This window comes from Diprion similis, chromosome 9 (assembly GCF_021155765.1).
Source record: "Diprion similis isolate iyDipSimi1 chromosome 9, iyDipSimi1.1, whole genome shotgun sequence".
NCBI classification, from domain to species: domain Eukaryota; kingdom Metazoa; phylum Arthropoda; class Insecta; order Hymenoptera; family Diprionidae; genus Diprion; species Diprion similis.
In genome coordinates, this window is record NC_060113.1 from 3,377,947 (window position 1) to 3,392,842 (window position 14,896).

The 14,896-nt window shown below is 39.9% G+C and overlaps 2 protein-coding genes across 2 annotated transcripts; both read right to left on the minus strand.

Annotated features, from left to right (window-relative positions):
* Positions 1 to 1,723: 1,723 nt before the first annotated feature.
* Positions 1,724 to 9,914, minus strand: LOC124410238 (guanine nucleotide exchange factor subunit Rich). The gene is made up of 16 exons (XM_046888457.1): positions 9,617 to 9,914; positions 9,116 to 9,223; positions 8,808 to 8,963; positions 8,239 to 8,553; positions 8,013 to 8,104; positions 7,622 to 7,895; positions 7,345 to 7,497; positions 6,977 to 7,180; positions 6,534 to 6,897; positions 6,250 to 6,455; positions 5,780 to 6,121; positions 5,200 to 5,689; positions 4,797 to 5,085; positions 4,214 to 4,686; positions 3,764 to 4,121; positions 1,724 to 3,584 (listed from the first exon to the last, which is right to left on the minus strand). Exons 1-16 carry the CDS (start codon positions 9,749 to 9,751, stop codon positions 3,260 to 3,262), a joined length of 4,284 nt encoding a protein of 1,427 aa, XP_046744413.1. The 5' UTR covers positions 9,752 to 9,914; the 3' UTR covers positions 1,724 to 3,259.
* Positions 9,915 to 11,274: 1,360 nt separating this feature from the next.
* Positions 11,275 to 13,922, minus strand: LOC124410239 (la-related protein 6). Its single transcript, XM_046888458.1, has 2 exons — positions 12,602 to 13,922; positions 11,275 to 12,115 (listed from the first exon to the last, which is right to left on the minus strand). Exons 1-2 carry the CDS (start codon positions 13,695 to 13,697, stop codon positions 11,541 to 11,543), a joined length of 1,671 nt encoding a protein of 556 aa, XP_046744414.1. The 5' UTR covers positions 13,698 to 13,922; the 3' UTR covers positions 11,275 to 11,540.
* Positions 13,923 to 14,896: the final 974 nt, after the last annotated feature.

The following is a 14,896-nucleotide window of genomic DNA, read 5'->3' on the forward strand; positions in this document are numbered from 1 at the left end:
ATTCGACGCCCAGGAACTCAGAAAACACATGAAAACCAGCGTAGGACCAGCAGCAGAGAAATGGCGATGAAAATCTGCAGTTTTTCGGCTGTAACTTTACAGGTGTTGCTCGCAGCGCATTGGGACTGCGATCAATCGATTCCTCTCGCAAAATTACGTCGGAATAGTGTTCTAAAGAATTAATTGCAGCACTTTTCAAAGTCGTCGAAATTTTCACCAAAAATGCAAAGGGGTTAGCCTTGGATTTTTTTTGGCCGAAAAATCTTTTGTCTGGGAATCGATTATTATGACGCTTTTTAGACTAATTCAACGCCCAGGAACTCAGAAAACACATGAAAAACAGCGTAGGACCAGCAGCAGAGAAATGGCGATGAAAATCTGCAGTTTTTCGGCTGTAACTTTACAGGTGTTGCTCGCAGCGCATTGGGACTGCGATCAATCGATTTCTCTCGCAAAATTACGTCGGAATAGTGTTCTAAAGAATTAATTGCAGCACTTTTCAAAGTCGTCGAAATTTTCACCAAAAATGCAAAGGGGTTAGCCTTGGATTTTTTTTGGCCGAAAAATCTTTTGTCTGGGAATCGATTATTATGACGCTTTTTAGACTAATTCGACGCCCAGGAACTCAGAAAACACATGAAAAACAGCGTAGGACCAGCAGCAGAGAAATGGCGATGAAAATCTGCAGTTTTTCGGCTGTAACTTTACAGGTGTTGCTCGCAGCGCATTGGGACTGCGATCAATCGATTTCTCTCGCAAAATTACGTCGGAATAGTGTTCTAAAGAATTAATTGCAGCACTTTTCAAAGTCGTCGAAATTTTCACCAAAAATGCAAAGGGGTTAGCCTTACTTTTTTGGTCATTTTTGGAGCCGAGAATTTTTCGTCTCGGAATCGATTTGTATGACCCTTTCTAGAATCATTGGACGCCTGGAACTCAGACAACACAAGAAAAAAAGCCTAGGACCAACAGCAGAGAATTTACGACGCAAAGACCAGCAGCAGAAAAATTGAGAAAATACGTCTTCTGGCGGTAACTTTTGATCCGTTGCTCGCAGCGCATTCGGACCGGCCGAATCGATTTCTCACGCAGAATTCCGTCAGAATAGTGCCCGTTAGAACTGGTTGCAGCACTTTCCAAAGTCGTCGAACTTTTCTCCAAAAATCCAAAGGAGTTAGCCTTACTTTTTCCGTGATATTTGGAGCCGAAAAATGTTCGTTTTGGAATCGAATTGTACGACTTTTTCTAGAATAACTGCACCTCCAGGAACTCCGGAAAGATAGCAAAAAGTTCGTAGGTACATCGGCAGAGAACCTGCGACCAAAAGATCAGCAGCAGAAAAATCATCAAACGAATGATGCGTTTTTTAGCTGTAACTCTTGAGCTGCGGCCGACTGAGGTAAACGAAAAGGTGTCACACTCACAACGTTGACTAAATATAGGTATCTGTACCTTGAGTCAACGCCAACGATACGCTTAAAGTAGTTAAAGTGAAATTCCCGCGTCGTGTTTTGCAGTATCTTCACCGCAGCGTTTTTTATAGTGCTGAACTCTCACAGTGAATAAGTAAAGCAGGAAATCTGTCAAATTTTTGGGTTCAAACATTTTTTTTTCATCTAGTTGAGGGGGATGTTAAGGATATTCACAATACTTAGGGAAATTCACTTAGATAATATTGATCGTAAAGTTCATCACAGTTATTCTCAAAGTAACAGCATAAAACTATGAGAAAATATAATATATATTTGCGAAATAATATTTTACATTATATATGTATAAAGGTAACTTATTGACTTCTAATTATTTTTAGCCTCCTCAAATCGAACGTATTCTCCTCACTTCGTTATGCACGAAATACTTGAACTCTCGTTATCGACAACGTTACCTTCACCTATGCTGTGTGAAAACCACGGATGTGAATATCATTTGTTAATCCTTCTACATCTGCCTATCGTCGTTTTGAACGGGCTATACTTATGTACAAATATCGAAGCTTTGAAAGATATCTATCAGACCGATTCCTGTATCGTTGCATTACTACCGATCGAATAAGTTATTATACATTCTATTTCCAGTTTTGTACAATTCTCCCATGAAATGCGAAACTTTCAAATCATTCCACTGCTGAACTCCAATATTTCTGTCAAATATATTGCTCACCAGCAATATTGTGACCCCAGTTGTGATTTGCCACAAGAAAAAGTTGTACCAGCTTTCTTACGCTCATAATAAGATTCATTCGCAGAGATAAAAGCAATAAATTGTTACTAATAATATCATACATCATAAGTGTTAAAAAATGAAAATAAAATTTACATTATATATCTGCTACTATCTTTGACAAAAAGATCGAAATTACCACTTGCAAAGCAAGAACATTTTCACTGGAAGCATACAATTTGTCAATAAAAATGGCATTATTCCGTTTGAATAACAAATCTGGCTCTCACCAAGCAATCTACAAATTTAAAAGGGTCTAATATTAACGAATATTATCCTATTAGTATAATAAAATTTCAACAGACTCCAAATTGCCAATCCAAAAATAGGAGCGTCAAACGTATGTAAGACCATGGTCAAACTATACGATAGAAGTTTACAATTAAACATGTCTACGTATTCCTTCTCTCATTTCACATTAGGTGTCAGTAAAGATTAATTGCACATTTCAACTTGCTCCCGTTGAACTTGCTTTAGCAAAGAAGTGATAATTTCTTGACAACTATTTAAGAACACTTAAGCCTTATGAAATATCATTGAGCTATCAAGTAGTTCATACACTTGAGTAATTTGCTATTGCTATCGTGCTGCTTGGAAAGAATATTGAAACCCTCACCAATTAGAAAAATGATACCTAATCAAATAATGCTTCTACTAACGAGTAAGTATCAACGATCATCAAGTGCATAATACATACATAAAAGTGCGATTTTTGATTATGGGGGAATTACTGATGCACATACATCATTACGGACGTTTCAAATACAGTCAACAGTGCTATCATGTCGTGACTAATCAGTCATCTTTTATCTTCTATCAGACATATTATATCTAGGGATTTGTATATAATAGCATAACATAAATCATCTACATTTTTGAATACATCACACGCAGGCATAACCATTCTCAATTGATTCCCATTATCTAAACTGTAATATAACAATAAAAAGGTAACAATCGGTCATAATCGGATGGCGATTCTTTTTAACAATTATTTTCACGTGTAACACTATATATAGAGAAAATTACGTTTCACACACTAAGAGATGATGCACCCTGATTGAATATTATTGCTTTCCACTATGTTAACGTTGTTAAGGCTTCCACGCAAATCATCTTCCATAGTTAAGGAGGAATCATGGGATTTCTCCTCTTCTAATGGTGCAGTTGTTGAGGCATGACTAATTGAGGAATGTCTCGATCGTGAAACTGTTCCACGAGGATTACTACCTGACGAAGGGGCAGGGCTTGGAGATGGACTTTCTGGAATTTGCTCCTGCTCCTGTTGCTGCTTTGTTGATATCAAGCGATTCAACATAGTTAGGTGTACTTGAATGCCAAGCATGAATGGTTTGTATCCCAAGCTAAAAAGACAATTATCGCATGCGTCACGATTTTTTAGGTTGTTCAAATTATTCAGATGTTCTAATTTGTTTCGAATAATTTTTAAACAATATTAAATAACTAGTTTTAGTTCTTGTATTCAACCTAACTTGAGTAGACAAAAGTCAGTCATGTAACTAACGAATTTAGATGGGCTCACCATTCAGAATTTGACCACCTTGTTAATGCCATCAGCCCGTCACGTAAATTTATGACCGAATCTAAAGTCTGTGACGGAGCGTTTGCAGCTCTAACAATTCTCGCCATAGCCGGTGCATCTCTGAGAACGGTAGCCAATACAGTAGCCCAACCCAGACAGCCGCCTTCCACAAAGAGCTGCAGAAGATATCTCAACTGTACCTCTCCACGACTCGTAGAACCATAGGATGCAGAGACGTGTATGTCAGTTGGTTCGATTGGTTCTGCAGCCCAGCAAACTGGACCAATACCATTTCCTACAATTGACTCAACATCTTCCCTCCAAACTGTACTGGAATCGCTTAGAACACTGCTTTCATCTGAAAATGAGAAAGTGAATTCCCCTTTTGATACTAGAGTGATAAGTATCAACTGATGTTAACAAATTTCCAGGTAAAAACAAATTACTTACCTTGCAACATGTGCGGTGCAAGTTTCGCTTCGACAGCTGAAAACTGTGTTTCCAAACTAGCAACAGGAGATATTAAACTTGTATATGGAGGCCTACCTCCTGGTAAACTAGTATATCCACTGTCGGGTAAATCGACAGTAAAGTTCGGCTTTAATCCATCTTCATCAGGATTTTCTATACTCATGGATCTCATTGACCTCAATGAAGTGATACTAGCACGCCTAATTTTCTGTAACATTGGTAACGACAGCACAGGATAAGGAAATCCAAAATCCTCATGAACTGTCTTCAGGGCACTAATGTAGTCATCAATTCTGGCAGCTCGGTCACGTTCGCGTGCAAACCAGGTAACTAAATGAAAATTAAGTCGTGCAGCAAATCTTCCTAGGTCTGCAAGCCGTCGAGCAGTTAATAAACGCCTTGCATGTCGCTGCAGAATAACGTCAATGAAAAATTCTTCTGCTGATCCCTCTCTGTCAATCGAACAAAAGAATATGAGGATAATAATGTTCATAGATTTCACAAATATATGTTGACATCTCAGTATTTTTATAATTATCAATTACTATTACAAGCTACTTACTTATTTTCATTTTTCTCAGACTTCGCAGTTGGGACAGACTTCTTTCGCCTCATTACTACATTTCTGGTCTTCTCCAAAACGGAAGATGGGGCTACATCCTTAGTCGTTGTTTCAACCTGAACTTTAGGAGTTGTAGTAGTGCTGTAACTTCTACTCCTTGATACTTGCATTGTACCCAAGACAAATGACAGATCTTCTTCATTCGGAGATACAGAAGGAGTTTGCGGTGGTCCGCCAAGCTTGCCTGTTCCACCCCATGATGTGCGGGGTGATTCCACATCGTTCGGATCTTGTTTTAAGTTTACTCGTTAATTTAAGATAACAGTTGCCATTACTTAAAATCAAAGATTAATTAGATTGCGGTAAATCTTGCCTTAGACTGAAATTAATGCTCAGCACTCACCAATTGCTCTGAGGAATCGTACTAAATCCTTGGAGAGTTCCCACCTGCCCTTTTCTAAAGCAGCATCAAGTAAAAGAGTTGCATGTTGCCTGCTCACTGAGGAGGGTTCCAAATTTTGTAGGATTATCAAATAACTAGCAGCAGTATCAAGCTGTTGTCTTTGGAGACAGTCTTGAAGTAATTTCTTAGGTGGCCCTGCCACAGAGAACAGATACGGCCAAAGTGCTATTTCAGTTTTTCTGGCGCACTGAACAACTGCACGAGCCCAGACACCAGGAAATTCACGTATAAATTCAACAACGGAGGGTAATTGAGCATCAGGAATTGGTTCCTTGCTAGTGGCCTCTTCCTCTAAAACCTCGTGTAACAGAAGTTCTAAAGAATGGGGAAAATATGGTAGAGCCGAACAGGACCGCGCAATCTCCCACGCATGGTATCCCAAATTCCGACGAATTAATTGACGTAGTATTTGATGTAAGTAGACTTGACTCTAGGAAAAACAAACGAAGTTTAGAGTTCAAATTTATAACAAGATAAAGTTTCAAGCAAAACGTAAATTATCCATCGAATTAACAATTACCGTTAACTCCAATACACTGAAAGGCAAAGAGAATGGAGAGTTTGTGTCCGACGTGTACAAAACAGTATCATTTTCAGCCCCAAGTAAAATTGCATCTTCAAAAAGTATAGCCATTGGATATATTCTCAAATGAAAAGGCAGCATTATTCTTTTACTCATAAATGTGTGTGCCTTCTCTTGATGATTCCTTGGAAATAGAGGAAGCCAAACTCTCATACCATGAGCTCCACAGAACAGCCACAATGCTTCAGTCAAATGAGGCTTTTCTCGTCGTGATCTCCAAGGAACCCAAACATTTTCAACACATGAAGCAAGTACTGTTGGTGCACTACAAGCGTACAACTGAAAATATACGAAGTGAAATATTCAAGCTACGCTTGGTGATTGAGCTTATGAGTGATTAAACAGCAAAACAAAATCAAAACCACAAGGTAATATCCTAGTACTAAAATAAATTACTTGAGTCTTACCACTTCAGAATTATCATTGCAGTGATCGCGCTGAACCATCAGTAACCGTCCAGAGACATTTAGTAAAAGACTTTCAGGATGCGGATGCCTACCAGCTGTTTCCGCACGAATCGTAGTTAATGTAGCGCTCACAACGCACGCTGGATGAACACACAGACCGCTAATATCTACGGTTTGTATCCTCGTAAGCTCTATACCACTTGTACCTGTAAATAGAATTAATTCAGTAACGTAAATTTCATTTTCCTAACAAAATTAGTAGAGTTGCAGACTTGCTAACTCACCTTCATCACCTTCTAGCACCATATCGTAAATACTGATTTGTCCATTGGCACAGAAAGTGAGTAATCTTTCTTTTAATGTGTGCAGCAACAAAACTTGAGCAGGCATTTTGATGTTTTTTGCATAACTATTATCTAATCGCGTGTCTCTAGGATAAATTCTGATCTCATCTTTATCCTCGAGCAATGAGTAACTTCCAGCAATTAGATGACCTCGATACCATAGCAAGCCTCCAGTGACAATGAAATCACGTTCCTGTGTTTCGTTACCAAAAAGTTTCCACTTCCTAGGCGGTAAGGAATAATGTGCTAAGCCTGCACGACCGGCTACTGCTATACTCAGCCCTTCATCATCTATGGCAGTGTACTGGAAACCATGAGACAGGAAGTAAACATTACGCCGAAACTTTGTAAAATTAGTGAGGAGTTTCTGTTAAGATACACACCCGAATCGGCCAGTTCGAGCCACTGTATGCACTCGGTATGGGAACAACAAGCCACTGTTTACACCCTGCAAGTGCCTGATTTGAAATATCTAACGGTGATTCATTTGATGGATACAGTACACTGCTACTCGTCGATACCCCTCCGCCACCTAAATTTAAATACAAGCGATCCTCTCCTTGCAGATATAAATGCCCATGGTGACTCTGAAACACAACTGGTACTGAATATTCTCTAAAATATTCAACGGAAAATAAATAAGGACAAGAAATATGAAAGCAATTTGCAGAAAATAGACATTTATAGAATCAAAACAAGTTGACCTCTTAAATTTACTTCTATGGATGAAGTTTTACGTCATTCTACTCACCATGCATGGGTTTACGGTCAAAGGACTCTTTACAAAATCCAACTGAACAAGAAATCGTTTTCGACTCAAATTTTGGTCACCAGTTTCCTCAGACAATGTTGGCTCAGGTGTCTCTTGCAGCATCCATAATTGGTAGCCCTCTGCCGACCATTCCTGAATAGCAGTAATAAAGGCTGATGACTTTTGAATAAACAGAGCATGTGTGCGAATAAATTCAATAAAACTGTAACTGAATTTGTTTCAAAAAAATGAAAATCAGTCTATGTTACATCGATACCATAGCATGAATGTGTAGCGGATTGTCTCTCATTAAGTCTACTCTCAATCCGTAATCCCATTTCAAAGTGCAAAGTAATAGTGCGCCGAATGTACTCCATATTGCTAATCCTCCTCCTTTCCAAGCTAAAGCGATTGCACAACCATCTGGAGTCCATTTTAAGCACTTGACAGATCCTGGTGTGCCGGGATAATCTTTAGACAAAAGGCTTAGAGTGTGGGAAACCTCCAAGCCACCAGTAGTTTCATCAACGTAGTACACCACACCTTGAGAACTACAGAAAATAGATTAATTCAATAAAATTAGGTACTTGCGTGATATCTTCAAGTATTGAAAGTTGATGGCATAAACTGGTGACCGGAGTATTTCATTGAGAACAGGATATACTAACTTTTGTCTACCAACGGCAATAAGCCGATATTTATGATTAACAGCAGCACAAGTCGCATCATCCAAATCTCTAGCCCATATGCCCTGTACTTGCTGTAATGTTAACCTCAAGTTATACATATAAGGAAAGAAAGTTGTATTTTCTAGAAGGTTTACAGGGCGTTTCTAGGTGTGAAATGACTTCAAAGAATTGTAAATACTCATTATTTGCAGAACTGCTAACTTACGTTGGGATCAAATTTCAATGACTGAGCAGTGAGAAATGCCGCTTTTCCATTACTTAGTGTGATGGCGAATCCTCCAACTAAAGGAGAATATTCAATATCCGAAACATAGACGTTATTTTCAGTAATGGGTACAGCTACTGTGGACACTTGTTGGTCGACACTAAATGGAATTCTACGCAAATCGAGAGAATAATCACGATTCACAGCCCCATCCCACTTGTAGCGAATTACATGACTCGTCTGTGTTGCTATCATTAGTTCATCCCTGATGCAGACTAATGAACTGATTCCACCATCAACCCATACCGACTTTTCCTAGAGCACAATATATGTTTTGGATTTACAGTAAATTTTTGTAGTTATTCAACAATTTAACAGTCAGCAAGAATAAGTTACGGAAAAACAGGAGAAGATAGTAAAATTAACGCATACTTTCGTATCTAGTAACCAACATTAGCAAAGATCAAAAAGCATGCACAGTCTATCAAATTTGTTTCCCCAAAATTCAAGTTGCTTTCTTTATAATATATTTCTCACAGTTATGGTTTTCCATTTTGTTTTGTACCTACCAGAGTCAGAACAATTGGTGGAATCACCTCCTTGATGAATAATTCAGCGCTGTCGCGTCTCAAACTACTAACAGGCGAGTCTTTTTGCTCATAAAGTCCTCTTCCCTCGACTCTGTACTCTGTCAATCGATAAAATAAGAGGTAGCTGTCCGATGTCTGTAAAAAATTATTATAGTCAATAAGTATCAAGTCTCTAAATCCAGATTACATTCTCATGTGAAATATTAACACTCTTTATTCAACTCAAAAATACCAACAAAGTTTATCAAGTAATTAACCATGTTTCTTACTGCAGATAATTAACTCACTCCGATGACCAGCATACTTGAATCCGGTCGCCATTGGACTAATACATTTTCCCCGTGTTTTTTTATGGAATCTTGTGGACGCCTGACAAACACAATTGGCACACATGGCTGAAATGTTACAAACAAGGATTGCAATTTGCACATTTTTGTGATGGAACACAAAATGTTGTCTGGCAACATTTTATCATACTGATATAACAATAATTGAGGACAGCAATAATTGAGTACAACAATCGATGAATTTCTTGCGGACCAAGTTGAAAGAGCATTGATGAATTGAGCAAATGTTTCAAGTATTGTCAAAGATAATTACCAACTATGACAATTGGCAACACCGTTCAAGAATAAATTTCACAAATTAGAGTCAAGAAAATAGGGGTTGATAACAGAAGGTTATAACGCCTGAAAATACAATAACACGACAATATACAACTGTTACAGCTAAGAGTTCGGATAAATTTTCAACAGGTATATTTTGGTTCTAAATATGAAATTACATACTTTACAATACCAGATGGCAACCACGTCATCCGTTAAAATTGCGAATAATATTTTATCCCTGTTGCAAACGACGGCGCGTATTTTCTCGGTTTCGGGTGTGTTCAATACCCTGGGCCATCCTATCGGAAAAAACATGATTTTCCGACTGCCACCAACTTGCCTGCAGACCTCACATTTCACTCAACGTCGATCTAAACACTAGCATTTCATAGTGGAGTCGGATATGTAAACACCATTTAACCTAAATATTAAGATTTCCTCGGTAGTACGCCGCTGTCCGAAGTTGGCTTCTAATCCCGATCCACGTAGCTTGTGAACTTAGCAACTTCTCCATCTCGCTGTGAATGTCGATTGGTAGACGTTACTGGCGGAAACCGATTTGACGTGCTCCTGACTCAGTCTGACGCTGATACAACCTATTTCTCAACCAGTAATTTATTCCTGGCACATTTAATCATACGTATGAATTGTGCGATTATTTTTCCATGCGTTTAACCACCGTTCTTGCAACGCGTTTATCCAATATACAATATTAGCAGCATTACGCGCAGGGAGAAAATCCCAAGCCAAAACGCCAACTACGCGCTATCTGTATGTCAGTTTGCCTATACTAGGGCGTTTTATACCACCATGAATTATTGTTCCTTTTAGTATCCTACTTGCTCTACACGTTTTATTTTTCATTCGTAGCACGCAGGTCTATGAGATTTATATGCATTATGAATTTATTTTTTGAAAATTACGTTAACATAAAGAACAATTTATTATCACCAGCTTTTCAGGTTCATGGTATATATAACTGATATACCTATACAACTCTACAATTAACGGAACGACGGCATTGTTAACTCGATTAGCTATGCGTCATCGTAATAGAGATTACCTCCAAATGTGGACTCGAATTGGGTGATCACATTTCTTCGGAGTACTCTTTGACAGTTACTTACTGCAAGTAGACGTTGTAACTTGAGTACTAAGTTCAGTACTAAGAATTTCCAGCCGATTTAAAAAATAGCTAACCACTGCAATTGGTGAATCATAAGAATGCAAGGAAGATATTATACGCAAAATGAAATAAGCGGACCACACCTATACATTACGTAGCTGCTCTTTTTACTAATCGGATTACTGCATGTAAGATATACGTAATATTTTCCCTGCATTCTAAGCTGCACGATTGTAATCTGATTAGCAAGAGTATTAGCTCTGGAAGTATATTGGATCGCTCTGAATTTGAAAGCACCAGCTATTATATTTCTTTGAAATACTAGTTAGACGCAGACAGTCGTGACCTACCCGAAATAGGTACTGAAGTCACGGAGGCGGGCGATATGATATATATTGTAAATTATGCGTGACTCACCAGTGAAATAAATGCCGTATTATAATAGCGGAATATTATTCAAACATCATTTTATTACCCATTTCCTTTTTCACGAAAGAAAGTATACGGGTATACAAATACACATGCAATTCCCACACGAATAGATATAATACTATGTACATAAACAGATCATTACGAAATTCGCGGACCAAATACTGCATTATTCGGCGAGAATAACATAACGAAAACAGCGTATTACTCGTGATTTTACTTATAGTACGATTATACTTAATTAATATCTAACATACATATTATATAACAAGAAAATAAATAAAAATCAGACAACAAAAAGAAGGAAATTTTGCTGGAATAATAAGAGCAAAATAAATTACACAACGCCGGTATCGAACGTAGGTACTTATAAGATAATACTAAACAGTAAATATGTGATGAAAATCTACCGATTTCTTACATTCTATTCTGGCACTCGGGGTGCCACGTGATAAATTCTCTTTCAATTATTGCGAACAACATTTTCAATATGTGCGACAACAATAGAAAAGAAAACGGAGTCTGTAACTGGAAGTAATGAAAAAAAGGTTAACATGGCCCGATGGGGGCTGCCATTAGGGGGGTCATGGGATTCATCATCAGATTCATCCGCGGAGGTCTGCCAAAGCCTCTAGTGCCGTCGGGGCCTGAAGGCATTCTGGTAACATTGTCGGGAAGATGGTTCGCTCCGGCTACGCCACTATTGCTTCTGGATCTGCCGAAAGAGGCATCGGATCCGGAAGAGCAGGCCGACAGCCTTCGCGCGCCGTTGTCAAAGCCGGAATCCCGACTGCAGGCGGAGAGCCTTCGCAAGAATGGTCCACATTCGGCGGAACCTCTCCTGGAAGGGTTGAATCCGGTCCCACAATCGGATCCTGACCCGGAACAGCAGGAGAAACGTCGATTTTGAGGAAAGTAACCGGCTGTCGCAGGCGCGTAAATCGGATGGTGGAAGCCGGTTTCCGAACTGGAGGAACAGCTGGAGTATCTGCGTCCAAAACTACTGCTGTCCGATCCTGAACCTGAACAGGAAGAGAGACGACGCAGGATGTAGCCGGTGTCTGATCCGGACATCGAACAAGCGGATAATCTTCTTGACAACCAAGACTCTGGCGAAGGAGGACCTGTAAAGCGATGGGGGAAATTTTTATTCGTACTTTAATATCACGTGTTTCAATATAATATCACATCGCCAATTCATTCATGTTTGCACAATGACTTAAACATCATTATTTTGGTTAACAGTCTTGAGATCAACCTTTTAAAACTGTTATAATACCTATAACGTGCTTATTTAATTTATCAAGTTTATAGAAATAATACACAATCTAGTTACAGCTTCGGCTATTAAATATTAAAATTGTGAAAGTTTGTTCGGTGGTAGGTACAATAGTCTAATTATAATGAAAATTGAATAGAATTAGTCAAAACTAAAATGCAACCGCCTGCAAATAATTCATGATCAAAATCTTGCCCTCTTTAAAGAATTACAACATTATAATATGTCACCACAGGAATCAGCGCATATTTGAACGTGTCTATAGGTCAAGTCTGCTTCCGAGAATCGTAAACCACGAAATAATATTCATCTCTCAATATAAAAACGTTACCTTGGTACGGTTGCCCAGGATACACGGCCATGGGATAAATTGGATGCCCATGAACCGGTCGTCTGTGTCTCGACCTGCCGTCTTCGGCCTCGGAGCCGCTCGCACAGCTCGAGGAATTGTAATTTTCTTCCCTGGAAATTCTCGTGACAGCATTTTTCTTTCCAGGCTGTTGTTTCCGCTTCTTTTCCGCCGACTGCTGAAGTTCGTAAACTCTCATCTCCCCGAGGCTCATTTGCATAGCAGCTCTGGCCGATGCAGAGTCCGTGAATTCGACCAACGCGCACTCCTCGCTCGTTGCCAATTCTTGCCTTTTGGAAATGGCCTGCCTGACTTCCGCGGGCGCCGGATGTCCCGGTCTGAGGACTCTGATCAACGCTATTTCTCCACAGGAACCAAATATCTCAGCTACGCTTTCCACCGACAGTTTGTCGACCGGTAATCTGGCCGCCAGTATTGTCCTCGAGGGTGTCGTCTGGTCGAAGGCTGGCAGAGGGTCCAGCCTTCTAAGCTTCGTCCCGAGTTCATTGACCTCTAGTTTTTTGGATCTGGCCAAAGCCGCGCCGACGACTCTCCAGTCTCTGCTGAGGTGTTTCACCCGTTTAAAGCTGGAGATGAGTTTCAGGGAAACGAATCCCTCCTTGTTCCGTTTAACATGCTTCAGCAGGAAAGCGTCCTTCACTATATTCTCATCCGAGAAGTAGAACTCGACCTGAGCGCATATTTTGTCAGCCAATTCGTCGCTCGGTGGTGAGAAATCTTCTTCGGTATCTTTTGAACCGGGTTTAGGCTTCGTGACTACCGGAACGTCCAATTCGCTGGGCACGACGTCTTCCAAACAATCTGCTCCTGAGTCCTGGTCACTGGTTTTTTGCTTCTTACAGCTCGTTGAAGTCTTCCGGTCGCAGTCGGAGCTTCCGCTGTCCGAAAAATCTGCCTCCTCTCCTTTCGATCCTCTCCGATCGAACGACAAGCTGACGTCGCTATCGATCGAGGAAATGCTGTCCTTGGTATCGGACTTCTTCATCGGTGGCGGAGAAAACGTCAAGCTGCCAACTTGGTCGTTTTTTTCAATTTGCACTTCGATTACTTCTTCCATTGTAATAAATATTTTTACACCTCGAAATACTCAAAGATGTTAACAAAAGTCTTCTGTTCGCCAATATAAGCTCGAATTACCTTTCGAATATGTATTTAAGCTTTCTGTGCGCCAGTTAGCACCGCGTCTGCACGACTTATCGTCTACAATAAAAACTCTAAAAGTATTTTCACTTGTCTTGAGAAATGGATTTTCAAAATTTCCAAAGATAGAATCATCAGTCTCAGCTAAGCTCTTGTCTATTAATATTCTTATTGCGATAAAAAAAAATATTAATTTTTCTCCGTTTTCAAATATTGGCTGTGAGAATATATTTAAAACTGGCAAGAAATTTCTTCTCCAAACAAATTTTAATATTAATGGAAAGAAAAATGAATTAAAAAAATAAAAAAAAAAAAAAAAAAAAACCCCAACAACAATAAAACAACGTTTTCTCTTAGTTAACGGATAAGGTACATGGCACTTTTATGCACAGCCCAGACAGACGTGAAATGTGCGGCACTAAGTTCCACTGAAACTGAACAACTCGTTTGATTTAATTGTTTGACAATTGGGCGGGAAGAGGATGCTTCCTACAGAGCTTTTTAAGAGCCGATCTTCGAGCTCTTTGGATGCTCTTTGAGGCACCAGGGCGGACCACACTGAGCTTATGCCTGTTCACAAACTAGTGGCCTTCTGCAAGGCTCGTTCCTTCCTTTAAATACTTTCGCTTGTGTCGGACATGCAGCGTTGCTCGCTTTATGCGCCTGCGCGTGAGCGACATTCGTCAGCTTGTGAGTGATCGGCCTGCCGGCGAACCTTTAAAGACCTCGATGAGGTCGTGACCTTCTCGTATGCCGGTCAAGTATGACCCCTTCCCGTCGTTGGCGATTTTTGCGGAAGCTATACACTCACACAGAGAGGAAATAAACGAAAGGACGTCCGGTTTATCCGGAGAGCGCGCTTCGGACCACCGATCCGCGGCACAATGCCTTAACACTCGTCGGTCGCAGCCGCCGTTTATGGCTTAAGGCTTATCGCTTGAAAGGTACATACATAAACACCACAACCTCGTCTGCCGGTATTAAGAGTTATAACACATCCGGACGCTGAACGAATAATAAGATATGGGTCAAGTGCGGCCGGTACCAAGATCGGAGAAGGGGCTCTCTCGAGCATTCTCTGATCACGATCCAATAAAGATATTCCCACCATTAGAC